This window comes from Natrix helvetica (genome assembly GCF_964273705.1).
Source record: "Natrix helvetica genome assembly, chromosome: 3".
NCBI lineage: Eukaryota > Metazoa > Chordata > Lepidosauria > Squamata > Natricidae > Natrix > Natrix helvetica.
The window spans coordinates 121832467-121860466 of NC_138549.1; the positions used below are offsets into that span (position 1 = coordinate 121832467).

Here is a 28000-nt window from a genome sequence, read left to right on the forward strand (position 1 = left end):
TGTAATTTGGGAAGAGATGGAATGAAAGAGAAGGGGGTGAGCAACAGCAAAGTAGATGGACTCAGTTACATGTAGTGGTGCACTATTGGAGAATATGAAGGGCCAGGTTAGGTCAGGTCATCCTAAAAAAAGTCTGTCTATGTGGTTGCTAAGAGTTGACACTAACTTGTTGGCATGTAAACAATCAACAGATAGATTCTGGTCTTGCATAGAGCCTAAAACACCTTTTCTGAATTGCTTTTTAATAATTTTGAAATATAATTTCCCCTTTTTATTTTCCTGAAATAAAAAAGGAAGTGGCTAAAGCCTCCTGCTCCATTTGTAGAAATGAGAACTTCAATGACAATTGAACACATCGATATATATATATATGTATAAGTGTATGTATGTATGTATGTATGTATGTACAAAACATTCTCTTTTCTTTTGTATGCTCCTATTGTATCTGTAGGTATCCGTCAGCTGCAGTTGATCCTGCTGAAAGTAGCCTTGTTGTTAGGTGTTCATGTTCACATCGGTGTACAATATAAGGGACTCATTCAACCAGTAGTGAACTCTCATGGACAGGGTAAGAATATAAATAATACTCAGTTCTTCTGAGTATTTGAAGGCAGGGTATCTTACCTAACCTTGTTCTCTATCACTTATGCAGCAATATCCTCAGACATTTCAACTACTTGCTCCTTGTTATGTTTCTGAAGAACTGTGAAAGCATAACTTTTCAGGAGAGCAATCCTATTATTCTACCTATGAATTATGGTGAAGAAGAGAAAAACCGCTGAGGTTTATTAAACTCTATTATTTGTGCCGAGAATTGGCTTTCCTTCATAAATAATAGATTTTCCTGCTGTCTTGTTAAAACTGAATTGCTTTTCTGCTGTATTAAGGTAACATGCAGAGAAGCAATGCAATTGGAACACTCGGGGCTAAAAAATTCCGTTGCATTTGGGCCCAGATATAATTCAAACATTTCTCTGACCCTGATAGTACTGTGAAAGGACAAAAAGAACTCAGGTTTACAAATGTATACTTTGAATGGTCATTCATAGTGGAAAACTTCCATGATGATATTCTGTTTGGTTTAGGGATGTTCAAACTTTCCACACTGGTTGCTTCTCCCCTATAATTTCCGATCCTTTTGATTACTCATGGCTCTAAAGTGTTAACCTGTAAAACAGTTCTAGTTTCATGATATCCCCCTCTCCCCGATATTTTAAACTATAGCTAAAGGTCCCTCTGCAAGCAAAATTGCATCTCTCTAAGCAAATGTGTGAATTAATTTTGAATTGGGACATTAATTCTTAGCAAGGGCCAAGGCAGGTAGGACTGTTACTTACTTTTCAGCCAGCCACAGGTCTTTGAGCCAGTAAAATGTGCCTCTGATTACATTATAAACACACATGCCTATGAAAAGGAGTTAATTTGCTGCCATCATGTTCCAGAGTCTTGACTTCATCTTTATATTGCAGTCAGTGGATGGAGAGCTGACATGCAGCCTGGCTCGTCTCCCTTGAGCCAGTATGAGTTTGATGTCCTCATCTCTGCTGGTGGTGGAAGGTTTGTGCCAGAAGGTAAGGTAAGCACATATGGCCTGCTACTCTTTGCATCCTCTTTTCAGATGGACAGAATTGGGGGAACATTATTGAAACAGCTCCAGATTTAGAGACTTCTTACAGATATGAATGTGGTTATTCTTACAGATATTAATGCAGTGCCACAGTGGCTCAGTGGCTAAGACTGAGCTTGTCGATCAGAAAAGTTGGCAGTTCAATGTTTCAAATCCCTAGTGCTGCGTAATGGAGTGAGCTCCCATTACTTGTCCCTTCTGCCAACCTAGCAGTTTGAAAGCATGTAAAAATGCAAGTCGAAAAATAGGAACCACCTTTGGTGGGAAGGTAACAGCGTTCTGTGCATCATCAGCATTTAGTCATGCCGGCCACATGACCACAGTGACGTCTTTGGACAGCGCTGGCTCTTCGGCTTTGAAATGGAGATGAGCACTGCCCCTAGAGTCGGGAATGACTAACACATATGTGTGAGGGGAACCCTTACCTTTACAGATATTATAATTTCATTATTTGGAAAAAAACTAGTGCTCCAGTTGAACGAGAACCTGCAAATCTAGCTTGTAAAAAAGAGGTTCAAAGCTGAATGCTTATTGGCACCAAAAACTGAAGGTGAGTGATGTACCGTAATTTAACTGAGATTAGACAAGAGAATTCGGGGTAAAAAAGTTTCAGATGCCCGTGATTGTGGAGATTTCCCCAAGCCTCATTTTTTGTCATTGTAAATATTGTTCAGAGAAACATTTTTCCAGCCTTTCAGATGACAAAAGAAACTCCAATATTTGTATTCAACTTAGAATTGGAATATAAAAGTTTATGAAATGGTGACAGCAAATTGAAATTGCCTATTTAAGAGTATTACTTTTTAAAATTAAATATAAGTCATGTGGAGTCTTATAAACAAACAGTGCCCAAGGAGTAAAACATTAGGCACTACATGATTTTAGAGAGAAACTTCAGTTTCTTCTTTTTTTTAGCATCTCTTCTCAATTTTGCTCAATGACCCCAGCAGATTCTGTGGAATTTTAAGTGTGACGATAAAAGTGGGTCTCCAGCTTTGCTTGGTTGATTTTTTCCCCCTCTCTAGTATCTGTGCTGCACTCTCTTTCAATAGTAGATATCATTTCAAAAGATCCCCAAAAGGCATTTTGCCTTCAGCTAGAGAGTAAATTAAAAATGAAATAAAAAGGAATATTCTTTGTAGATATGTCAGCACATATATGAGCTAGTTCTGTTCCCATCCATAGAAACATAGAAAACGGACAGCAGAAACAGACCTAGGGGGTCTATCAATTCTGCCCTTTGAATTTATTTATTTATTTTGTTTTCTTTTTAATTCATTTATGTTGAGCATTTCCAGTAACGCCCCAAATTTATAATAATTCCTTGCCTGGAATTGTTCATTTTCCACACTTATTTTTCAGTAGTAAACTGTTCTCTTCTTCCAAACTCATTTTGTTAAATGCTAGCCGTAAGAAGCAAAAATGAGTCCTTCATACCAGGATGCTGCATCTCCTCCAAAGACTTCCTCATATAATCCTCCTATGATGAATCCAGTTTGTAACTGGATTCATGGTATATTTTATTGTTAGCTATCTTTTGACTCTACTTTGTGGGGGCATGAAGACACTTAATGCATACAGTAAGAAAAGGAAGCAATAACTGTAAGGCTTATAAACTGAGGTGGCAAACACCTGAATAACCACCATCTAACATCAAAGAAACGAAGAAACTCTAACTCCGTGATGGCGAACCTATGGCACATGTGCCACAGGTAGCATGTGGAGCCCTTTGTTAGGGCACACGAGGCATTGCCCTGTCAGCTCCAGTGCACACAGCTGACTTTGGCCTTCTTTTGAGGACTTTTTTTGCCCTCTGGAGCCTTCAGGAGCTTTCAGGAGGCTTCCCTGAAGGCTCTGGAGGGCAAAAAACGGCCCTACGAGCAGACCGGTTTGTAGCCCAGATCTGCTAATCCTAAACAAAATTCTCAGTTACTAGTATTGTATTAAATACTTGTGTTAGTATGGTGGTCCTCAACTTATGACCAGTCAAAACATGATGGTGCTAAAAAAAAAGTGACCTACAACCACTCTTCACAATTATGACATTTGCAGCACCCCATGGTCCCATGTTAGTAATTCAAGCAGTTGGCAACCAGCATGGGTTTATGACAGTTAGAGTGTCCTGGGTCCCCTGATCATCGTTGGCAATCTCCCCAGGGGGCTTCCAGTAAGCAGCCAATGGAGAAGCTGGATTCGCTTAATGATTTGCAGCACAGAATATCAAAGAAATCAGCCAGGACTTACTTAACAACCACATTGCTTAGCACAAGTTCTGATCCCTGTTGTGGTCACAAGTCAAGGACTACCTGTTAACATAAATACAGGAAATGTTTGCTAAAACGAAGCTACATGTAGTTAATTAAATGGTGACCAGAGTAATATTTTTAGGGACTGTTTGAAAACCAAAATGAATTAAGAGAGATTGTTCTGGAGGTGCAGGGTCACCCAAAACATTGTACTGTCCACTTGGGATCCTTTCACTACTGAAAATACGGTAACAAAGAAACCTGAATTTATTATATTTTGGATGAATTTGGATACATATCGAGCATGGTTTGCTCTATAGAGTTTATGTTGCTCTTTTTGATTCTTACCCTGACCATTTCCTGTGTGGTTGACTCCTCTTTCACAGTTGATGGAAGGCTCTCTTTCATGTTTTCTCACAGGCTTTAAGAGGAAGGAGACACGAGGCAAATTGGCTATTGGTATTACCACCAATTTTATAAATAACCATAGCGGACCTGAGGTGGAGGTGGCTGAGATAAGTGGAGTGGCTCGCATATACCACCAGCAGTTCTTCCAAAATCTCTGTAACAAAACAGGTGAGGGTTTACATTTAACTTTTAGCCTGCATGGTTTTTCATCGTGCGTTGAAATCTGTGACATTCCATTGTTTTTAACGAGCAGAAACAGAGTCAGCAGTTCAGGAACAGTATTTAGGACCCCTCCATTTTTCCATGAATTTCCATGATGTAAAATAAAATATACAACAATATATGTACCTATGTTGTTTGGGGAAATAAATCAGGTTGGTTTTTTTTTAATCCTATAATTTATGTTGCTCTATATCACATTACATCGGAATACAGGTAGTCCTCGACTTATGACTACAACTGAGCCCAACATTTCTGTTGTTAAGCAAGACAGTTATTACATGAGTTTTGTCTCATTCTACGACCTTTCTTGCTGCGGTTGTTAACTGAATCACTGCAATTGTTAAGTTAGTAACATGGTTATTACATGAATCTGGATTTCCCATTAACTTTGCTTGTCGGAAGGTCGCAAAGGATAATCACATAACCCCGGAACAATGCAACTGACATGAATACAAGTCAATTGCCAAGAAGCTGCAAGAATCGTAAGTGTGAAAAATGGTCATAAGTCATTTTTTTCAGTGCCGCTGTAACTTCAAACATTCACTAAATGAATTGTTGTAAGTCGAGGACTACCTGTGTTTTTAATGCAGTTACAAAAGAGAGACATAAATACATACGATTCCACAGGGATTTCCTTATCTTGTTAAGCAACCTGTTTCCTGCAATAGATAGTCAAAAGTACAAGGAATTCTGCAATCAGGTTACAAGGATAATAGCCACTCATTATTGTTTACCAGCAATTATACTGAGCTATAGACTAATTCTGATCCTAGAGGCAATTCAGAGTTTGTGTGGCTGTTACCCAGTGGCAGCCTTCTCTTTATGAATGTGACTATCAGCCTTTAAACTTGTCTATCTATAACTTTCTCCTTGTGTTTGAACGATATCAGGTATTGATTTGGAAAACATTGTCTACTATAAAGATGACACTCACTACTTCGTCATGACAGCCAAGAAGCATAGCTTGCTAAAGAAAGGAGTAATCTTAAATGTATGTATGACAGGGCTTGGAAACCTTTTCAGGGGCCCATTGCATCATTTTGAGTGATGGTGCAAATGCCATGATTGAATTAATATTTTAATAAGTACTCTTTTTAAAATTGCCAAAGCCCTATAGTATCTTTGTCCTTTTGAAACTTATTTTTAATCATTGGGTATGGTGGATCCAACTATAAATCGTGCCTTAAATTGAACTTGATGACTTTTGAAAGCACGTATGATCTGAGCTTTTAGCTAAGAGATATGTTATATATGTTTCACTTAATGCAGAAGAAAAATGTCTTCATAAATCTGAAATCTAAATTCAACGTAAGTAAGATTTACAGTCCTTGAGATATAAAAGTGACATGTAGATGTATAACAAAGGATTCTCCATGCTAGTTTCATGCTAATTCCCAATCTGCCGATGAATTATTCCAGAAATCTTTAGCTATGTCTAGGTATAGCCACATTCACAGTGCAATGTAATTAAAACTTCACTGTTGGTATGTTGGTTCCTTAAATTGCCTTTAGTAAATTGCCTTAACAAATCAGTTGAGATTAAACTTAAATTAAAATGTATACATTTTGATGGGGACACAAAAATAAATATTTAATGTATTATTTGTATTAAATTCATGCTGAAACTTGAAATCTTGGGAGTTCTAAATTTTTTGCCTCCTGCTTTTCCCAGTTTTGGTTCAACCAATTTTTCTTTCATGTTGCCATTTTTAAAATAGCCCATGTTTTTCTATGAGTGTAGCAGGGAGAGGTGCTAGAGTAATCGGATTGTAAAGTATGAGACTAAGAGCCACATCTCACTCCAGAGAGTGTAGATTGCTCATCTGAGCCTCTCCAGCAAGTAGGCTCCATACACAGTAGACCCATTGTCTTATAGCTGCTTTATGAATTAAAGCAATAGAACTCATGGCTCTTTAATTATTATTCTATATCAGAGGTCACCAAACTTGGCAACTTTAAGACTTGTGGACTTCAACTCCCAGAATTCTCCAGCCAGTTCTATATTATCGTTATAGAATTTTAAAACATTATCTTTATATTTCTAGGATAAGCCTGACATAGAGAGCTTACTCTCTCCAGAAAATGTGAACCAGGAAGCCCTTCTCGCTTATGCCAAAGAAGCTGCCAACTTCTCCACCAACTACCAGTTGCCCACTTTGCAATTTGCCCTAAACCATCGCCACCGTCCTGATGTTGACATGTTTGACTTCACCTGCATGAGCCGTGCAGAAAATGCAGCGTTGGTGCGGGACTGCAATGGTGCTAAGCTGCTCATCGGGTTGGTGGGAGACTGCTTGGTGGAGGTAGGTGTGGCCTTAGTATGATCAGAACTAACATCTGGAAGGGCCTCTCCTCAATGGGAGAAATGTATATTTCAAACCTATTTGACTGGAACTCCCATTCAGTTGGAGAGAGTCTTTCCCAACCTTTTATTAGTTCACAACTTCAGCTCTAGTTTGAAAGTTGAAATCTAACACATCTGGAGAGCAGCTGGTTAGGGACAATCAGTGTGTGTTATTTCAGAATATATAGGCAGAGGACGTTTGCATTACTGAATGCTCATCTGCTAAGAATGTTCTAGGTTAATTGAGAGACCAAGGCTACAGCCAGTTTTCCATTACAAGTTTGCTGTCCCCATTGTTTTATGTAGGGGAAATTTTTCATACTTTTTAATGCAACGATAGCCAGGGAAGGCATTTTAATTTTTATCAACGGTTGTTCTCCCATTTCTATTATTACCAAAAGTTATTCAAAGGTCATCATATGGAAACATGTAAATAAAGCTGAGCTGCTTGGAAAAAATCTGAATGTCAGCTGTGTTATAATGGGAAGTATTATAAAAAACTTCTAGCAAGCAGAATGATGGTGTTTTTTTTTTAAGATTATGAAAATCCAGACCAAGCAGAATACAGGGATTCCGCCCCCCCCCCCCCTCCGGCGCTGTGCACCTTTCTCAGACATTTCTTCACTAGTGCTTAACACGAGCCATATCATTTGGTGGTTTGTATATAAATATAGTTTTGCTTTTGGACTTTTGAGGCCAGTGTCTCCTTTTCCTAGACAGAATGCAGATGATTTTGAATTTTGTATATTCGTTTGTTTGCCTTTGCTAGGTAGGTTTGACCCCCAGAGCTCGACCTGCCAGCTAACAAACTCAATGGGAAGGGGTCCCATGGAAAGCAATACAATACAATACAATACAATAGTAGAGTTGGAAGGGACCTTGGAGGTCTTCTAGTCCAACCCCCTGCCTAGGCAGGAAACCCTATACCATTTCAGGCAAATGGCTATCCAACATCTTCTTAAAGACTTCCAGTGTTGGGGCATTCACAACTTCTGGAGGCAAGCTGTTCCACTGATTAATTGTTCTAACTGTCAGGAAATTTCTCCTCAGTTCTAAGTTGCTTCTCTCCTTGATTAGTTTCCACCCATTGCTTCTTGTTCTACCCTCAGGTGCCTCGGAGAATAGTTTGACTCCCTCTTCTTTGTGGCAACCCCTGAGACATTGGAACACTGCTATCATGTCTCCCCTAGTCCTTCTTTTCATTAAACTAGACATACCCAGTTCCTGCAACCGTTCCTCATATGTTTTAGTCTCCAGTCCCCTAATCATCTTTGTTGCTCCTCTCTGCACTCTTTCTAGAGTCTCCACATCTTTTTTACATCGTGGCGACCAGAACTGAATGCAAGGAGTTCCCAAACTCAAACACTGCACAGTGAAACAGTTGTACACTAATTGCAGGATCAAGATTCACACCCAGATCTGATTCCTCCTGCATTTGTCCAGTTTCAATATCTTTTGAGTTATTGTGAGGTATCCCATGTTGCTGAGCAGCCAGACTGCTTGAACTTTTGTGTTTGTTTTTTGTTTTGTTTTGTTCTCCAGCCATTCTGGCCCTTGGGCACTGGTGTGGGCAGAGGTTTCTTGGCAACTTTTGATGCTGCTTGGATGGTAAAAAGATGGGCCTCAGAAGTATCCCCACTGGATGTGTTGGCTGAGAGGTGAGCATATTGAGAAGGGGTACAGTATTTCCAGAGTTAGGATTCGAGAAGGGGGGGAAAGAGGGAGAGAGGAAGAGAGAGGGGGAGAGAGAGAAAAGGAGGAAGCGAGAGTATGTTTCTCATTCTTGGCAACTTTAAGATGCATGGACTTCAACTCCCATAAAAGGATGTTTAACTGTGGAGTTCTTTTGTAGTCTCATTAGAGGTCACAGTTATTCGGTGCAATTGAGTAAGGGATATTAACTTCTGTAGCTAAACCATTTTCCATAATAATTTTTTTTAAAGAGCATATTTGAATGCTGTAAATTTTAGCAGGCAGAAATAAGAAAGGAAGGAAGATTTTTTAAAAAAAGAAAATCCTGCTCATCAACTTTTACTTGTTTGATACAATCCCCAGTCAACTGTTTTTTGGCCTAGTTTGAGGGGGAAAGCTTTATTTTTTTAAACCTGTGAAAGGAAAAAAGCTGCATGGAGACAGTGACATTCCCAGTAGAAAATTGGATGAAAAGAATCAAAATGGTTAAATAGTAGCTTCTTGATTCTTTCTCCAGGCACAACCATTTGAAAGCTTGCAGCGCTGTGAAGGAAATCATGGGTCTTAGGAGCCTGTGGGATAGGCTGAAGGGCAGGCAAGGTTAATGTAGGACATTTAAAATTACATGGGGAAAGTTTAAGATTACATGAGAAAAACAAATGAATGTTCTCTAAAACATAGGATAACGTATTGATATTCAGAATGCAAAATGAGCTAGGAATGACTCTTGTGAAAAGAAGCAAAGGTCAAGGAATATTGCTTGTATAGTTATGTCTGAGTTGCCTCCAGGTTGATTCTGATTTCCAAGTATAAAATATGACTCTTCATTCATGAACTCAACTGGAATATTTTTCTGCTCAATCCCAACCCAGAGAAAGTATATATAAGCGGCTGTCACAGACTTCACCTGACAACATGAACAAGAATGTTAACCAGTACAGCATTGATCCCACCACACGATACCCAAACATCAACCTTCAGGCAATCAAGACCTCTCAGGTACTTTTGCCACAAGCAGGGATGGAGGAGAAGGTGTAGTTGCTTTGGCTTCCTGATCATTCGCTTTGTAAAGCCCACCTTCACCTTTGCAACCTGACACAAGCAGCAGTTTTGATCACTTTGGCACTGGTTGCAGTCAGAAACATAATAGAACGTATAAAGTGATGTTATTTATGATGGCAGGACCTCAGCAATAATCTTCCTTGCAAGATGTTTTTGCAGGCTGTTCTGACATTTACTGTAAGGTTTGGTCAGTTGGATAATGGGTTTTGGTGCATTTTCTGAACAGGGAAGATGAAAATTTTAGGAGTTGAGTGGATTTGAGAAGTATAGAGATTAGCTGGAGTTCTGTTCAGGGTCTAAGCCATGTTGGTGATAGCAAATAATAGGTGCCTTTGTTTTCAGGTTCATAAACTGTACATTAAGGGAGATATAGAAATGGAGGAGAACAAGAGAAGAAGTCGTGGTGCCAGCCCAGATTTAGTCTGCAAAGGCAAGTTTTGGTAGCTTTCTTCCTAGCTTCCAGCTACAAGGATCCCATTGCTTATGCTCACTTTTTTTTTGTTTGCTTTAACACAACAGAATCTGCAGCCATGCAAGTTCTTGCATGTGAATGGTTGAATTGTAGAACTGGAAATATTCTTGAGATTCACTGGTTCCAGTCTTCCAATTTCCACTTAGTGCAGATTCTGCAATGTAGGCTACAGCGATGAATCTGGTAGATGGCTGTCCAGACTTCCAAATAGATGTCTTTCATCATCAAATATCTGAGTCTACTGATATTTGCTTTCTTGCCACTGCTATCTCTAGTACTTTTTAATCTGCCTTATCATCCTGCTTGCATTTTCTTCCTTAGGACTTGCAACTCGATAGAATAGTTTTGGGTGTATGTTGCTTTAGAGCAGTGGTTCTCAACCTGTGGGTCGGGACCCCTTTTGGGGTCGAACGACCCTTTCACAGGGGTCGCCTAAGACCACCGGAAAACACATATTTTCAATGGTCTTAGGAACCGAGACACCAATTTTATGGATGGGGGGTCACCACAACATGAGGAACTGTATTTAAGGGTTGCGGCATTGGGAAGGTTGAGAACCACTGCTTTAGAGGAATATCATGTGAATCTAGAGAAATTTTGTATGTACTTTTGTTGGCTTTCCTAAAGGCAATGAAGTTGCACAGATCTTTATCTGACTGATTTAACCACTATTCTATACATTACAATAACAATAGTCATACAGTAACCTACTCAGGGGTATCAGTTACATAAACTTTGTATGATTTCTGCTAGTAACTATAGTGGTTTGCTTTTCAACAGCCACTGACAAAAGAAAAAAAATGTTGGTATACTGAGAAGCCTTTCCTTTATAAATTGGACAAATGAAGGAACGAATAAAGTTTGTGTCTGAAGACATACTGGGAACTGGACACTCTTATAAGTAAATATCAATTCTCTTTTCTCTCTGCAATACCATACTCCTACTCCAGATACCAGCAGAGCCTATGAGGAGCTTCTTAATTGGTGTCAATCAAACACTGCCAGTTACCATGGCATCAAGGTGGAAGACTTCACACACTCCTGGAAAAGTGGATTGGCTCTTTGTGCCCTCATACATCGCTTTCGCCCAGATCTTCTGTGAGTTTCCTTTGTAGGAAAGCTAAAGGGACAGAATAGCTGGTAATATTAGGAAATGCTAAAATGCTAAAATGGAATAAAGCTTTCTTTTAAATACATTCAAACATTGGAGTCAGATGACTTTATACCAGGGGTGTCCAAACTTGGGAACTTTAAGACTTGTGGACTTCAAGTCCCAGAATTCTGGGAGTTGAAGTCCACAAGTCTTAAAGTTCCCAAGTTTGGACACCCCTGCTTTATACACTTAGGTTTAGGTACGTTCATTTTCATTAGCATCTCTCTTTAATTAACTGCCAGAAGCATTTTAGGGACTTTTCTCCCCCACAAATAGATGTTGGACTAAATGATCTATAAGGATCCTTCATAGATTCTATGATTCCAAAACTTGAGTTCTCCAAGCATTAATCTAGTTAAGCATTTGGCCATTACCATAGATACGGTATGTATGAGGTGATGTGTAGTTATGAATGTGACCTCTTGTGGGGTTTCATCTATGATAGTTTTTTTTCATTTATACAATTTATGCTGCAGTCGGCAACTGCTAAATGTGTATGTAAGAATCAGGCTCGGAAGCTCTGTACATGATCCAATGAACTAGTTGCCTTAAATAATCTCCATTCCCTACTGATTTTTCTCAGTTCTGGGAAGTTTAATACGGATCTGTACCAACTTTTTGTTTTTCTTTTACATTGGATTTCTAGGTTCACAATTTCCCATTGCTACTATTCCAATCCAGATTTAGCTATTTTTAGAATATAGAATCATAGGGCTAAAAGGATTCTTGGTGGTCTTGACCTCTGCTCCAGGTCCTGGTCAAATGGTGGTCCAGTCCATTTCTGAAAACCTGAAACAATGGAGCACCCACAACTCCAGGAGGAAGCTCTTACACTGATTGTTTTCACACCATCAGGAAATTTTTCCTTAGTTCTAGGTTGGATCGCTCTTTGAAAAGCTTCTACCCTTTGCTTCTTTTTAATTTGTAAAAGGTTTTCTCCTAAAAGACTTTACAGAACCAAATTCCTTGGGTTATTTTTTTTTTTAGATAGAGATTTAGAGCTCACAAAATTTATCATACATGAGATGACTAGGCCATGTATGGACAAATTTAGACTGTGAGTAACTTTTGCTTTGATAACTAAAAGCTACTATGTCCGAGCTCCTTCCCTAGAATATAATTTATTTCATAAAATACTGCTTATTAAAGTCAAAATGGATACAAAAGTGAACTTAAGTAGAAAATGTGGACATAAACTTTAACATAGGCAATTATTTATTTGTATCGCAAAGATGTTTTTTCTCTCTGAATGTTTCTGTTGCAGGGAGATGATGGGACTAATAACTGCAGAGTCTGAGACTTCAAAGAAAACAGTCCCTTCCCAACCTGTCTGCCAGATCTTGATAGGATGACTACAGCATTTCTATCACCATATTTGGTACCCAAATGACTGTAGCCGTCAACTTTTCCTTTTCATCTGGTCATAATTCTGTTACAGGAAGGAGGGCTGGTTGGTGTTCAGTTACTGAAACTTACATATATAAGGAGAAAGAAAAAGAAAAGCAGTTTCCAAGATTCCTTGCTGGCGTGCGGCCAACTCATCACACAAGATGTTAGGAGCTAGCAATAACTGTAGAAACACTTCTAAAGAAACCTTTACAGGTTTACAACATTTGCACACTTCTTTTTCTAGTTAAAATCATTGGCTGACTTTATTTATAGCGGTATCTTGTGTTGTGTGGGTTAAAACAAAGGTTCACAGAAAGGCACATCTATTTAAAACAAAGTACTTTTTCCACCCAGGTTTATGATACAGGAGGCAATCGGGAATGAATTATGCTTCCTTTTTGTCTCTTCAGTGGAATCCGCAGAAATGGAATATCGGTGGAGAAAACATCCTGATGTTTAAATCATGCTTCACAGCTGGGCTGTGTAGTTGTTGTAATTTGTTTCTTCCAACTGTAGGGACTTCAATTCATTGGGCCCAAATGACCCTATTGGGAACAACCAACTGGCTTTATATGTGGCTGAGCAGGAGCTAGGCATTTCTCCAGTCCTCACAAGCACTGAAATGGCTTCGCTGTCTGATGATGAGCAGCTTGGCTTCATCACTTATTTGAGCCAATTTTATGATGCCTTCAGGACTGCTCCAGGTATGTCCCAAAGAATCTGATTCTGAGTGCAGCCAATGAATATTTAGCATAGGCAATTTGGTAAACTTTTGCAGAGAACTGACCTTTCTCTTAGATAATGGCTTGCAATGTGCACTAGATGGTAATGAACAGGGCTAGATCAAAATAGAAGCTTCCTTCCCCTTCCCCAATGGTCAATCAGATTTTTATGGGGGCATCACATGTTAGACATGTCATTCCCGCCTCCCCGCCTCCCGTGCTATCATAACAGCTATAATTGAAAACTGCATATCCTGATCTTGGAAATAACACCCAACTATCCTAACTGGTAGCCATTGGTGGCCTTATCCTCCATGAATTTGTCTAGTACTTTTTTTAGTTGGTGGCCTTTATCATACTGTGTGGTTGTGAATTCCATAGTAGTTGAGGGACCAGTATTATTGGAAGGTCAGATATATTAACAACAAACGTTTACAGTAGTTCATTCATTGAATCTCTGTTCCTAAGCCTGTTATCTTCATGTTCCCCCTGCAGTAGAAATAGAAACATTCTCATTCAGAGTACTCACTCCACTTTAATAGATTTAATAATGAAACTATATCCCTCAAGCTTGTTTCAGTACCAAAAAGTACCATATTCTCTCTTGTAGAATGGAAGGAAAAAACAGAGAAACCTCTTGTCCCATGTGGCACCAAAAGCGCTATCCTCTTTCTTAGCAAGCTACAGAAGACTTTATCTCTCTCACGTAAACGGAACTTGGTGAGTTTTTCTCAGCAGAGATTGCGAGATTGTAACCAAACTTTCCCAGTTTTTTCTATTCCTGCCACTTCATTAGAGATAAGGAGCATGGGGGTTTAAGTATGTTCTGGAAGAGTCCTGAACCTTCTCTTTTTATTGACATTTCAAAGATACAACTTTTGATTGTAGGAAAAGTCTAGCTGGGATGCAGAATCCAAGAAGTTAAAGCAAGAGACTGCGGTAAGTTCTCCCATCATTGTTTTAGTTTCATTTTTTTAGTATCATCCTTCCTCTTGAAAAGGGATAAGATTAATAGAACATTAAATATTCATTATGTGTCATTATGTAAACTATTTATGTGTATATTTATATCCTGCCACTCATGGGGCTATGCATAGGAGTTCCTCTTCCTCACAGAAATGTTTTTTCCTCACAACAGAAAACTTGTGAGATAATAATTATATTATGTTTGGTTACACAGTAGGCCAGATATTGGCATTTAACATTTTTAGCCCCCTTCCCAAGGCTCTGTAATTATTATATCACACTTTTGTTTTTTACAACTCAAGGAGGTATACATAATGCTCCTGACTCCTATTATCCCCACCACAACACTTCTGTGAGGTGAATTGGGCTGAGAAAGAAGGATTGGTCCCAAATAAGTGAGTCATGGAGTGGGTCTCCATGGTTGAGGGAGGGCCTGAACTTTGGTTTCTCTGGTCCTAGTTTAGAGCCACTATGCCATGCTGATTCTACCTTAAAACCAGTCAGCTAGAATAGGGATGGAGAATCTATGGGCCTGTCATGTCAGTTCACATTATTTCTAGTTGGAATGATCCAGGTTCATGGCATTGACATCCAACATGTTGAACTAAGTTTGTTATTTCATTTGTGATTATTTTTGTGTGAAAGGGATTATGCTGTCAGTTGTGCAATCACCTTTCAACAATCCTTTATAATCAGCTGTAGAATTTACCTTAGGGAAGGATATTGTGATTGCATGTAAATGTTGTTACAATCTATCCTGAAAATCCTTTGATGTTTGGTTTTAAGTAATATATCAGATCTAGAATAGAGACGGAAGGAAGGAAGGAAGGAAGGAAGGAAGGAAGGAAGGAAGGAAGGAAGGAAGGAAGGAAGGAAATAAATGATGGAATAAGTATTCCTAGTAGACAATTTATGAAAAACATGAGTCCTTGTTGTATAAATCATTGTAATAAATGGTATGAGTTTTATGACTTTGAAACACAAAGATGGAAACCCCAGTACACATGATTTATGAACTACAGCTTTTGTGTGACTAATATGTTGAATCCTGCATCCAAATTCTAATCCCAGTGGTTAAGGTCCACCTGTAAACATTGGAATTCAAATGTCATTTGACAAATTCCATCCTCCAGTTTGCTGGCCACTCAACTCTAAATGAATTTTGGCAGGGACAATAAGAGATTCATTTTCAAAACTCAACTGAGATTTGTTCAATTAATTTCCCTCCTCAAAACTATAACAGTAAATTTTTGACTTGTGGGAAATTCTTGTGGCTGAGATGTGCTTGTGTCATTGCACAGAACAGCTGCCAAAATTTTGGATGGTGCCCAAACTATTAGTTTTTCCACCAGAGGTCAAGACACTTGTTTCGCTGTTTAGCAAGAGGCTCTCTGAAACAGCTGTTGAACCAGGTGATGAGGAAGAAGCTGGATTAACCAAACAATGAATGGAGTTGCTATTATATCCCACTAGTATAGTTACATACTATCAGGAAGCTCAACAGCATTGTTCAGGTTCAGACATTTCCAGGAAAGGATTACCTTGATGGATGTTTCACAGGCTCTCTAATGGATCTGTCTCCCTAAGGATTTTGCTGCCTTATTTTGAGCTAAGTTACTGGAGTTTAACATATAACATGAAATATGTCTCTAGAAATCTAGGAAGCTACCCCATAAATCTGACCGTAGGTTCATCTAATCTGGAATTGCTATAGTGACTGATAGTAGCTTTTTAGGATTTTCAGACATTGTTATTTTTTCAATTCTTTCCATAAATGCTAGGAATTAATCATGGGACTTCCTTCAGATTTCACTCATCACATTCAAAATGAGCAAGATTATGGTTAGCCGTCAAATTAAAAAAAAATTCAAAGGACATTTCTCTCTCGTACCCACACTTCTATCAGATACCTTTTATAACTGATATCCTTTACTAAGTGTTTACTTGGAGAACAATTGTACTATGACCTCTGTTCTCTGGATAATAGAACTGGGATTTCTGGGTAGTACACAGTGCAGCTATTGTACTTTCGATATTGTTAGCACCTGAGTTGTTCCCTTTGCAATTCATTGCAATTGCTCATTTTGCACATTGCTCTGGCTTCTACCATCTCTTACACCCAATTGATTGCCAAACCCTCATTCTTTGTTGGTTTCTGACCTGGGTGATCCATGAAACCTGATAGCACAGATCAGCACTGACCCTGATCTGAGGAGGGAGTCTGCTTGAGGTTTAAGATTGCTCAGAATTCATGGAAAACTATTGATCTTCTGATAGACTCCGCCTGTCTCTCTGATGAAAAGCAGTGACGCCTGCTATTTCTGTGGAGATCACGTCTACATCCTGGAGCGTGTCAGTGCTGAAGGGCGCTTCTTCCATCGAGGCTGCTTCAAATGCCATTACTGCAAAATAACATTGCGACTAGGAGATTTTGTCTTCAATGAAGATGATGGTAAGTAGAGAGGACAGCTTAGAGCCAATACCGTATTTTTCGGAGTATAAGACGGACCTTCTTTCCCCCCAAAAGAGGGTGAAAATCTGGGTGTGTCTTATACACTGAATACAGCATTTTTGGCCTCCTGAAACCCAGCCCCCTTTACAAAAATTGACATGCAGAGGGCTTGGGAGGCCTGCAAAGTGCTCCTGGGGGCTGGGAAGGGCAAAACGAGCGAAAAACAGGCTGTCTCCTAAAGGCTATGCATGCCCTTTTGGGGGGCAAAAAACGGGCCAATTTTTGTGAAAAACGTTCCATTTTTTTGCTCGTTTTTGCCCCTTCCCCCATCCCCCATGAGGACTTTGCAGGCCTCTCAAACTCCCTGCATGCCCATTTTTCGCAAAAAAATATGGCGTGCAGAAGGTTGGGGAGGTCTGCAGAGTACAAAAACTTTTTTAAAAAATGTACCTCTTCAAAATCTTGGTGTGTCTTATACTTTGAAAAATATGGTAATTGGCAAGCCTGACAGACACACCCATACAGGGGAAGCAGAAATGGTTTGAGTTGTCTGGATTCTGACTGGTTGTCTGGTTTCCTGTTTTGTTTGTCTCCAGACAGAGTTTGAGCAGAGCTGTACAAGCAAATGTTCAGGGTATTATGCCCAGCAGCCTTAGAAGTGACACCTTGTAATGGGAATGATATTAGGAGAAAGAAGAAATCCCGCTTAGGGAACAATAAGAGAAGAGAGGTTAAGTCCGCAATTCAAAAAGGAATTTCCCTTCCTTCTCAGTCTGTGAAAAAGACCACAGCAAATTTATACTATGTATAAAATTTGCAAGATTATCTTAATCTAGCATTACAATAATGTAGAATTAGCTTAACTGGTTGTATTTCCTGTCTGGTCCATCTGGGAAGGTTGACATCAATCTTGCAAGCCAATTGCATTTTATTCTAAGGCCACAATAACATAACCTTGTTTAAGTCTGATAGTACAAATCTCCCGCCATCTTTTTTATAGCCTGAGAAATAAGGGAGGTTCCTTTTTTGAATTTCTTTGCCCGTTATGCAGCTATGGGCTGTACCTTATTATCCGATTGTTCCCTAGGCAGTATCTCTTTCATCTGCTAAGGTCATTCCCACATACCATTACATCCCCAGAGACTCCCAATAGTTGACTTGGGGGGGAGATATTAAATAATTGATTGAAAAGGGGTACTGTTGATTATGTTTCATGAATGATATATCCAATCAAATCAAAATTAGTCCTTTTCTGATGCCACACATTCTTTGGCGTGTTATCCTTGCTACCCTACTCAAAGGCCAAGTGTGGCCCTCAGGCTGGAAAACACACACCCTTGTTTCTGATTCTGCCATTGCCACATCCTCCTTTTATTTAATCCCGAAGATTAAATCTGCAGCCGCGATAGCATTTCTGGTTGGGCCCAATAAATTGCAGTCACATACTAACCTGCTTGTTTTCTTCCTAGGCAACTTCTATTGCACATTGCATTCCTCGGTCTCATCAGACATGACTACCCCCAGCAAAGCTTCCTTCGAGGAAGCATTTGAGGTAGGTAGGATGGCTGCCTTTTCAGACTCTGGCTGAGTGTTGGAGCAGAGCAAGAACAAGTGGATAATCTTGAAAAGATTGGAGTATGTGAGAAGGATCATTTATGTGGTTTTGAGTTAGGGGTGGCCAATGGTTTGTCCAGATTGCTGACAATGCTGAGGCATGTGGGTTGACAACATAAAGTGCTTTAGAACAATATCTTTAGATAATGGAATGCAATGGAAAATAAGATGTAATATAAGCAGGTGTGCGTATGTCATTTGCATCTTGGGCAACACAAAACTAATTTCTCACCTATTTTGAACAGAATCTCAGTTGGGAGTCACTGACCAGGAAATTGATTATGTGTGTGGGTAGCAAAGTAAAACTGATGATTTGGGGGTGTGGCTATGCAGGAAAAAAAAGGTAATCTGTAAGGAAAAAAATCAAAAATTAGCTGGCATTATAATCCCTTTACAGAACTCTATTATACTTCTGATCATTGTAGCTCTCCCTCCCACCCACCCAAAGAAATGATTGTGTTTGAACACTGCTGTAAGATTTGAATGTTAATTTATTGTGGCAAGCAGTTTACGGCTGATACGGCTTGTTTACCCATGCTTGGTTCCACTTTCTTGTGGGTGTGATTAAACAAACTTGGACAGCAAGCATAACATTATATAAGAACTGGGAACAGTGGCTTCATTTCCTAAACTGGAATCAATGTAAGAACAAAATGTAGCATATTACTCTCGTCTGTAAAAGCAAACCATACTTCTTTTATTTGCATGCAGAGACGAATCCTGTTTTGCAAGACATTGCTCCTACTTTCATTCAAAGCTGAGAGGAACAATTATAATACTGTTTTCTCTTCCACTGTAAAAGGTGCAAGAAAGAACAATCAGAATGATGGGAAACTGACTTCAAATTCAGAGTTTTTATATTTTAAAATAATGTTTATTTATTTTTTTGAAGAATTTTTTTAGCAAAGTAAATAGCCTAAAAGAAAATAAAGATAATAAAGAAAAATAATAGGGAGGGGGAAAAAGAAAATAGAATTGGGAATGAAAAAGATTAGTAAAGAAGCAACTTCTGATCTTGCTAGCGGTTATAAATATATTTCTATTTTCCCCCCTCTCTCTCTAAAGTTACATCGTAATACTCTTCTTTTTATAAGCCTCTCCCCTTCTAATCTGCAAACATATAAATCACAAATTCTTTTTTTTTCAGCAAAAACTGAGGAGTTCCCAATACCCATAAATCTAATTGTTAATGTTTGTCTAATCAAAACAAATTAATTTTGCTATGTTATACACACACACACACACACACACACTGTGATTCCCCGAAAATACGACATGTCCTGAAACTAAGGCCATGCCACATTTTTTCAGGTGGGCAAAAATATAAGCCCCCCCTGAAAATAAATCCCAGGGAGAACCCCCCCCCCTCTGGTCAGGCAGAGCACCACTCACCAACCTAGTGGTATCCTGAAGGCGTCAAGCCACGGGAACCAGGGGGGGCAAAGGCGCTTGTGTTGCTTGGTGCCTTCGGGATACCGCTAGGTCGGTGAGCGGCGCTGTGCCCAGTTGGAGAGGGGGTTTGCCAGATGGCTGTTCCGCTTCCCGATTGCGCGCCTCCCAGCCTCACGATGCCCTGGCCCAGCTCTCACTGCAGAGCCAGGGCACCTCTGCTGCTGCCGCCTGCCCCCGCCACCACCATCCCAGCATGGCCTTTTCTGCAGAAGTAGGCTGCCGAGTTTCCGGCAGTGGCTGCTCTGGGCGTACGCTCTATGGTTGTACCGGCCCACAATTTCTCTCTCTTTCCTCTGCCTTCGTTTCCCTCCTCCCATTCTCTCATTTGTTTGGAGTCTCACAAAGACTCATTTCTAGCAACTTTTACCGATGTAGAGGAGGGTGGCAGGTTTGGGGGGGGGAAAGTGAGGCGCACGTCCTAGCGCTACCATAGACTGACATCTCTGCTGCATTCCTTGCCCTTTCATCGAGGGAAGCCCCTTGTAAAAGAAACCTCATGAGTTCAACTTGCGAGGTTTTTTTTACAAGGGGTTTCCCTGGACGAAATGGCAAAAAACGCAGCGGAGCTGTCAGTCTCTGATAGCGCTAGGACACGGGTCTTGCTTCTCCCAACCAACCTACCACCCCTCGCTAAAGGGACGGCGGGGGAGGGAGCCAGGCAGGCTGCCTTTGCCATTGGGAGGGGGAGGTGGCAGGCCAGCAACGTGCCTCGCACCCCATTCCCTCTTGCGCAAAAATAACACCTCCCCCCCGCAATGGTAATGGCTGCCTGCCTGGTTCCCTTCCCTGCTACCCCTCGCTAAAGGGACGGCGGGGAAGGGAACCAGGCAGGTTACCTTTACCATTGGGGCGGGGTGAGAGGTCTTGGGCCACGAGGCGCACCTCTTACCTTTCCAGTTCTGTCACGTTCCTTGCTATTGTGTCCAGGGAAGCCCTTGGTAAACAAAAAAAAAAACCTTTCTCGCAAGTTCAAGAAATTTGATTGAACTCGCCAGAAGGGTTTTTTTTTTTTTTTACCAGCGGCTTCCCTGGACACAATGGCGAGGAACGCGACAGAGCTGGAAAGTTAAGAGGTGTGCCTTGCTTCTCGCCTGCCCCAGAAAATAATAACACCCCCCTCCCGATAATAAGGCTAGGGTCATATTTCGAAGGTCAAAAGGAAATAAGACCCTGTCTTATTTTCGGGGAAACATGGTATATATCCTTTATTGTCATTGTACAAAATAAATACAACGAAATTGGTTAGTTCTGCAATGTTCACAAACTCCATTTCTCCACTGTAGGTATTTCAGAGTCTTTCCAGTTTTTGCATATAATAGTCTCACAGCAATAATCATTTATCAAAATCATTACCCATGGCTATTTTCTAATTGCTTATCCATTAATCCCAGCCAAAAAAGTTCTAGTTTCAATTAAATGTTGACCTTCAAATTTCTTTGTATCATTATATGTATTTGAACCTAGAAATTTGGGACTTGAGGTTTAAGACGTTGAGGCTTAAGGTTTTATCATTCCTATCAGGGATGATAAAAATGATACTTCATGATGTCCATATTTCCAACATAAATTTAAGGTTCCTTTATACATTCAGACAATTTTTCTGGAGTCATACACCTATGAATACATCTTTTTTTATAAACAGTCACTTTTAGATTATAACATAATGTAACTTTCAATCCTTTTTACCATATAACTTCCCACTATTCCATTAGTATGTTATGTCCAAAGTTCTTAAGTCTATTTTATCGTGCATCATTAGTTTATTTTTTCATTTCTTCTTTTTGTGTTATGAATGTCAGTAAAAGTTTATACTATATATTTTGGGATATTCATCATTTGCACATAATTCAATTTCAAATTCTTTCATCTGCTGTTCAATTCCGAATGTTCTATTATCTACCATAAATCTACCATAAATCTTTCTCTTAATTGTGCACACAAAAGCCATTGAAAACTCAATTCCTCTGCAGCCAATTGCTCTCTTGATTTCATTTTATATTCTCCATGTTCCTGTTCTAACAACTCTCAATAGGTTAACCATTTTTCTTTATGTACTATTTTTTCCCTATGAAATGCTTCTAGTTCTGAGACTCATAAAGGAATTTTCGGGCACAATCTGAATTTATATCTGTTTCATATTCTCAGTATGGTATTTCTAATATAATTAATAGCCTTAGTTTTACTGTACCGTAAAAACCCATAACATCTGAACATCAGATTGTGCACTTCTTATTCTAAAATTTGTTTACCGTATTTTTCGGAGTATAAGATGCACCCTCCCTAAAAGAGAGTGGAAATATTGGTGTGTCTTATACACTGAATATAGCCATTTTTGGCCTTCCAAAGCCCTGCCCTGTATTCCATTTTTGTGAAAAACAGACCTTTTTTTTGCAAAAACAGAGGCATTTTTGCCTTTCCCCAGAAGCACTCTGCAGGCTTTAGCAGGGTTGGGTAAAGGCAAAAATGTCCATTTTTGCAAAAGATGGGGGTATTTTTGCCTTTCTCTAGCCCCGCTGAAGCCTGCAGAGTGCTACTGGGAGCTGGGGAGGACAAAAAATTTTTTTTTCTTATTTACCTCTTCAAAATTTTGGTGCGTCTTATACACCGGTGCGTCCTATAGTCGGAAAAATACGGTATTTCTCAAAAAAACCTACACTATTATCCAAACTAAGCAGCAAGTGCGAAATACAATTTCAGATCAAGCGCTTCCAATCCTTGTTTCTTTTTATCTTGAAATATTTTATGTTTGATTTTTTGGGGGGTGGGGGAGGTGCTTCTTGCCATACAAACAGATATATCTTTCTGCCGTTGTTGCCAGCACCTGTAGATTTTCAATAAATCTGATCACTGGCTCATGAAAGGTGGGAAATGCTTCGTGTAGGATATGATCAAGTCTTTGAGTGCTGTACCACAGTGGTTATAACAAAGAGATTAACAGATGCCTGGAAATTAATGTTCTCAGTGGTTTTATTTATCACGATGTATGCTGTTTATCATATTATTTATTTCTATTTATTTATTAGCTATAGTTTTGGAAGCAGTGTGTCTCTCCATATTACTTCTTTGAGTTATACGTCCCCTTTAATTCAGGAGCCCCAAACAGCATCAATAACACTTCCTCCTTCTATTTTTCCATATGGCATTAACTCTGGATCAAAAAGAATGACCAGGCATGAGACTCTCCTCAAGCCTAGGTCAACATCTAAATCTCAACATCACAGTTATTTTAGTTGCTGGAAACATGCAGTACTGTTGCATTAATGGGCAATGGTATCTTATAGGCTTTCTGCTCAGAACCTGCTTGGCTATTTTGAGAACTTGAGTATCAATTTGATAGGCTGTTTGGATGTTTTAGAATAGAATAGAATAGAATAACAGAGTTGGAAGGGACCTTGGAGGTCTTCTAGTCCAACCCCCTGCCTAGGCAGGAAACCCTACACCACTTCAGACAAATGGTTAGCCAACATCTTTTTAAAACCTCCAGTGTTGGGGCATTCACAACCTCTGGAGGCAAGTTGTTCCACTGATTAATTGTTCTGTCAGGAAATTCCTCCTTAGTTCTAAGTTTTTATATACTTGCAACTCATTTGCAAACTTGTTGTGTTTCGTTTCTGCAGGATTCATCCTATCCAGACAGTCCACCAGACAAAAACATTTTAGACTTGACTACTGAAGAAAAGAGGGTGGTAAAAAATCCACATTGGCCAAGCCTGGATGAGATTAAGTCTCCCTTTGTAGATTGGCTGCCAGAACGCCAGCCTGAATCACTTCGGAAAAAAGGTAGTGAAGGCCCCAGCCTATTTCCATCAGAAAAAGAAGGTGCCGGTATAATAAGCTCCTCACAGCGTCCACATCGACTGTCCTCTCTTGTGGGAGATGAGAAGCCGACTGACTCCGTTCCCAAGGCTGATTCAGCTTTTCAGATTGATGGAAGCAGAAAATCACTTGAGAACATGGCACAGGACCAAACAATTTGGAGTGGTCACTCTAAGGGAGAGCCTTGTCTAAATCCACTTTCACGAGGAACAGGTCTTACTATTTCTGGAGAAGGTTCAAACCCCACGCTAGAGCAAATCCAACGTGAGATCATCCAGAAGAAAAAGATTTGTCTGTCAGACTTGGAAAAGCTTGAATTATCCAGACTGAGTCCAATTTCAAACCCGCTTGATGTTTCCGATATAAGGCTGGAAGAATTCAGCAGAGAATCAGGTTATTTTCCTTCCTTATTTTCTTTTATTGTATCTCAAATGTTCCAAACAGATGATAAAAGGGAGAAGGAGTAAAGACCCAACAAAAGAGAATGAATGAAAATCAGATGTCTGTGATTTACATACTCCCCCCTCCCCCATTTTATGTGGTATTTTCCATAATACAAGGCAAATTCTGTCATGGTATTCATCCCATGGAACAGTTTTTTTTTTCTTTGTTGCCATTTAAAAAGATTGTGAATTCTTGTGTTCCTTGGAAACAAAAAGGTCCCTCATCATTAACCACAGAAAGATGTTCTCTAGTTCTTTTCCATGACCTTGGATCTCTTTGAATATTACAAAAGGCGATAATGTTTGAGGCAATTTCCAGTTTGCCCATATCAGTTCAAGCAGCTTGCCAAGCTCTTTTCTGCACTCTCTGATTTCTTTATTTTTTACTATGCCATTTTCCCATTCCCTGCATCCTGCAGCATCTCTTTACCCACTTCATTTCTTGGAGCTCCTCGGAAAACCAAGGAGCCACTTGAGAAGAAGCTGTTCAGGACCAGTCACATCATAGTGGTGTGATTGCCTCTGCATTCCAGACTGGTGAAATACTCTAGCATTGACTAGAAATTTTCCAGATCCATCAGGTGCCTAAATTAGCCATGTTAATTGGCCTTTCCTCCCTGTGAAGACTATGGGTGTAGTTAACCCTATGACAGGGGTGTCCAAACTTGGGAACTTTAAGACTTGTGGACTTCAACTCCCAGAATTCCCCAGCCAGCCATGCTAGCTGGGGAATTCTGGGAGTTGAAGTCCACAAGTCTTAAAGTTCCCAAGTTTGGACACCCCTGCCCTATGATCAGCAGGAAGAGACTTGTCCAATACTAGACGGGCTTTCATCAGTTCTGAGATACAATCCAGATCTAATGTATGACTAACACAGGTTAGTCATACATTAAGGGTTATAGGCCAGGAATGACTTGGGACAAATTAAGGGTGCCTCCAAGATTAAAATCACCCAGCACCACAATCTGGGTGAATCCACAACCATCACAGCAAATGGAGTCAAGGTGTCACACAATGGAAATGGGAAGAGGTGAAGTCAGGCAGCTGGGAAGACAGTACAACTGCATCTGTTCTTTTCAGCCCAGCCTCTCAAACATAGCCTCATGGATGGATTTCAATGGGGAAAGTGTGTGTTTACCCCCCACCTCACCCAGATGGGTCTCAATGGCACACCTTAAAGCAGCGATGGCGAACCTTTTTTGGCTCGCGTGCCACAAGTGGGGGGAGCGCAGGGGGGTCGTGTGCGGGTGTGCCGCACCCATAATGCAATGCGCGACCCCCCCAGTGCGCATGCGTGCACACCGCGTGACCCCATTTGTACATGCTTTTTTCGCCCTCCCAGGCACCAGATGCTTTATAGGAGCCTGGAGAGGGCGAAAAGAGCCTCCCCCGCCCCCCGGAGGCCCTCCGGAGGCTTCAGGGACCGTCCAGAGGCTTCCCTGAAGCCTTCGGAACGCTTAAAACCACCCTCCGAGCAAACCGGAAGTGACTTCCGGGATGCTCGGAGGGTGGTTTAAAGCGCTCCGAAGGCATCAGGGAAGCCTCCAGACGGTCCCTGAAGCCTTTGGAATGCTTAAAACGACCCTCTGAGCAACCCGGAACCGGTTTGCTCGGAGGGTGGTTTTAAGCGTTCCAAAGGCTTCAGGGAAGCCTCCAGACGGTCCCTGAAGCCTGCGGGGGGGCCTCTTTTCGCCGTCCCCAGGCTCCTATAAAGCCTCTGGAGCCTGGGGAAGGCGAAAAATAACTTTTAAAAAGGTGAACTCAGCTGGCCAGCGCGCGCATGCGCGCTGGCCAACTGACAGGGCAGCGCCTCGCGAGCCCTGACAAATGGCTCCGCGTGCCACTTGTGGGACGCATGCCATAGTTCACCATCACTGCCTTAAAGGGTCTACCTTCTCATTCTCAATGAAGCCATGAATGAGGATAGATCTGGGATTCCAAAGCAGCAGTCAAAATATGATCTATTCAGCAATCAAGCTACCTGGCTCAAGAGGTGAAACTATGGGACTAGAGAGGGAGACTGGGACCATAGTTCCAATTTCTCTTTCCCTAGGATGACTTTCCCTCATCTCCAGCCATATTTTTTCCTCTTTTTGCTGTCATTATCTGGATATGCCTCATTCATATCCCACTTCACATAATCTTTGCATTGTTCATAAACACAAGCTATGTATTATTATTATGTAGTACTTGTCTGCATATTGCTTTTTGTTAGATGAAGTACAGACATCTATGCATGTATTTCTGTATGTGATTTGTTGAATGCAGCCTATGTTGAATCTCTTTGTTACTAAAAATTCCCTCACCTCCTGCACTACTTCAACTTTAGAAAGCAGAAACGATCACTTCAGTCAATGAACCATTAAAGTTCGATGGATTTCATCCTTTGAAACTAAAGTTTGCCCCCCCCCCAAAAAAAATCTAGTGTTCCATTTACTATTGAAGAGTTTTCCCCTTTGTGGAATTAAGTTCTGATTTTGAATGGTGCAGAAATGCCAAAGCATTTGCCTCATTTAATTTTATAAAAGCAAGCCTTCTTTCAAAATGTGACAGAGAAAATAGTACCACCCTAGGTTGAAGCTTGCAAGTTTAACCTAAAGACCCCCTGTGGCTCTGTTACATGCAAAGTAAATACAGTATTTTTTGCAATCATAGCTGTTTTTCTTTGGCAGATTTTCTGGAGGTTGACAGTGACAGTGAGGAAGAGGAGGAGGAAGAAGAAGGGAACTTAGATCCTGGGCCAAACATGGTGAGTCAAGACACCTGAACATTTGGATGCTTAGTTCAAATATTTCTCAGTGTTACTTTTATGTATTAGTAATCCAGGAGAATCATATTGTCACTATATTAGTAGGCAAAAAGCATTCATCATATTTTCTTAGTGTTATTTTTCACTTTTATAAAAAAAATCTCGAATGCATGGATCTTTCTTCTGTATGCCATCAAAGGCATACCAAGGTTTTAAGTTTCAAAGGTTTTAAGTTTCTTCTTTTACTAATTATTTTCTTTTTCTGATTTTTCTATCTACAAGCTTCTTGGTCGACTTTCTTTCCTCTTTATAATGTACATCTTTTCTCAAGCTGAGTACTTTCCATGTGAGGGGACTCTGGCTTGCAGAATTCTCTGCTCCAGCAGTATTTAATTCTGGGGAACATCTGCATTGGGAGGACACATCCTTTCACTACTTTTTCTACTCAATGTTTGTGTCATTCTGTGATCCCAGAATGCTGTTTTCCCTGTATAATCACCTACTCTTTTTCTTCTTCCTTACACACAAGGTCCATTTCTATTCACTGTATCTTTTTACATATGATTGCTATTTTGTTATGGTCACTCTGGTGTTCCTTTACTGTCTTCTCTTCTCTTTACAACTGTTATCAAGACTTTGAAACGCCCAGCAACTCCTTTCAATAAAAGACTCACAAAGTGGATAAATGCAGGCTGGTACAAATCTCAACACACTTCTTTGAATCCACAAGGGATAGGAGTAATGTGAGGAGCAGTTACTCAGAGTTTGACACCCCGTTAGCTGGTGATACCAATCTTTAATTTTCCCGAACAGGGAAGTAAGGGTTAGAAAATGGCCACAGGTAATTTAGAACCCGTTTTTAGGTCTCTGAAACAAAAGCAAATGTTTCTGTACTAAAATATTGATTCATAAGACTCTTACAAAATTCACAAGGCTATCTACAGTGAAAACAGGGAATGCCTCTGTGCACGTTACAAGTTAAGACTGTGTTGGAGTTCCGGTTCCGGCGGCGGCGGCGACGGGCAGCTCTTTGCCCGCTCCGGCTCCCCGGTGGGCTTCCCCACTCCTTGGGGGGCACAGGACACCCCGCAGAGGGGTCCTGCCGGAGGGGCGGCATCGCGGAGGTCTCCTGCAGCGGCGGCAGCCGGCGGGGGCTCTCTCGCGCGCCCAA

The 28000-nt window shown here is 40.4% G+C and overlaps 1 protein-coding gene across 1 annotated transcript in view; it reads left to right on the plus strand.

Annotated features, from left to right (window-relative positions):
- Window positions 1-28000, plus strand: part of MICAL1 (microtubule associated monooxygenase, calponin and LIM domain containing 1) — a 52228-nt gene that overhangs the window by 17025 nt on the left and 7203 nt on the right. The window contains exons 4-19 of the mRNA XM_081946675.1: window positions 452-568; window positions 1470-1571; window positions 4294-4449; window positions 5394-5494; window positions 6549-6806; window positions 8390-8505; window positions 9412-9538; window positions 9944-10031; window positions 11024-11171; window positions 13132-13319; window positions 13948-14057; window positions 14226-14276; window positions 16581-16755; window positions 18225-18307; window positions 23439-24030; window positions 26753-26829. Of these exons, the coding sequence (XP_081802801.1) occupies window positions 452-568; window positions 1470-1571; window positions 4294-4449; window positions 5394-5494; window positions 6549-6806; window positions 8390-8505; window positions 9412-9538; window positions 9944-10031; window positions 11024-11171; window positions 13132-13319; window positions 13948-14057; window positions 14226-14276; window positions 16581-16755; window positions 18225-18307; window positions 23439-24030; window positions 26753-26829 (2489 nt within the window). The remainder of the gene's footprint in view (window positions 1-451; window positions 569-1469; window positions 1572-4293; window positions 4450-5393; window positions 5495-6548; window positions 6807-8389; window positions 8506-9411; window positions 9539-9943; window positions 10032-11023; window positions 11172-13131; window positions 13320-13947; window positions 14058-14225; window positions 14277-16580; window positions 16756-18224; window positions 18308-23438; window positions 24031-26752; window positions 26830-28000) is intronic.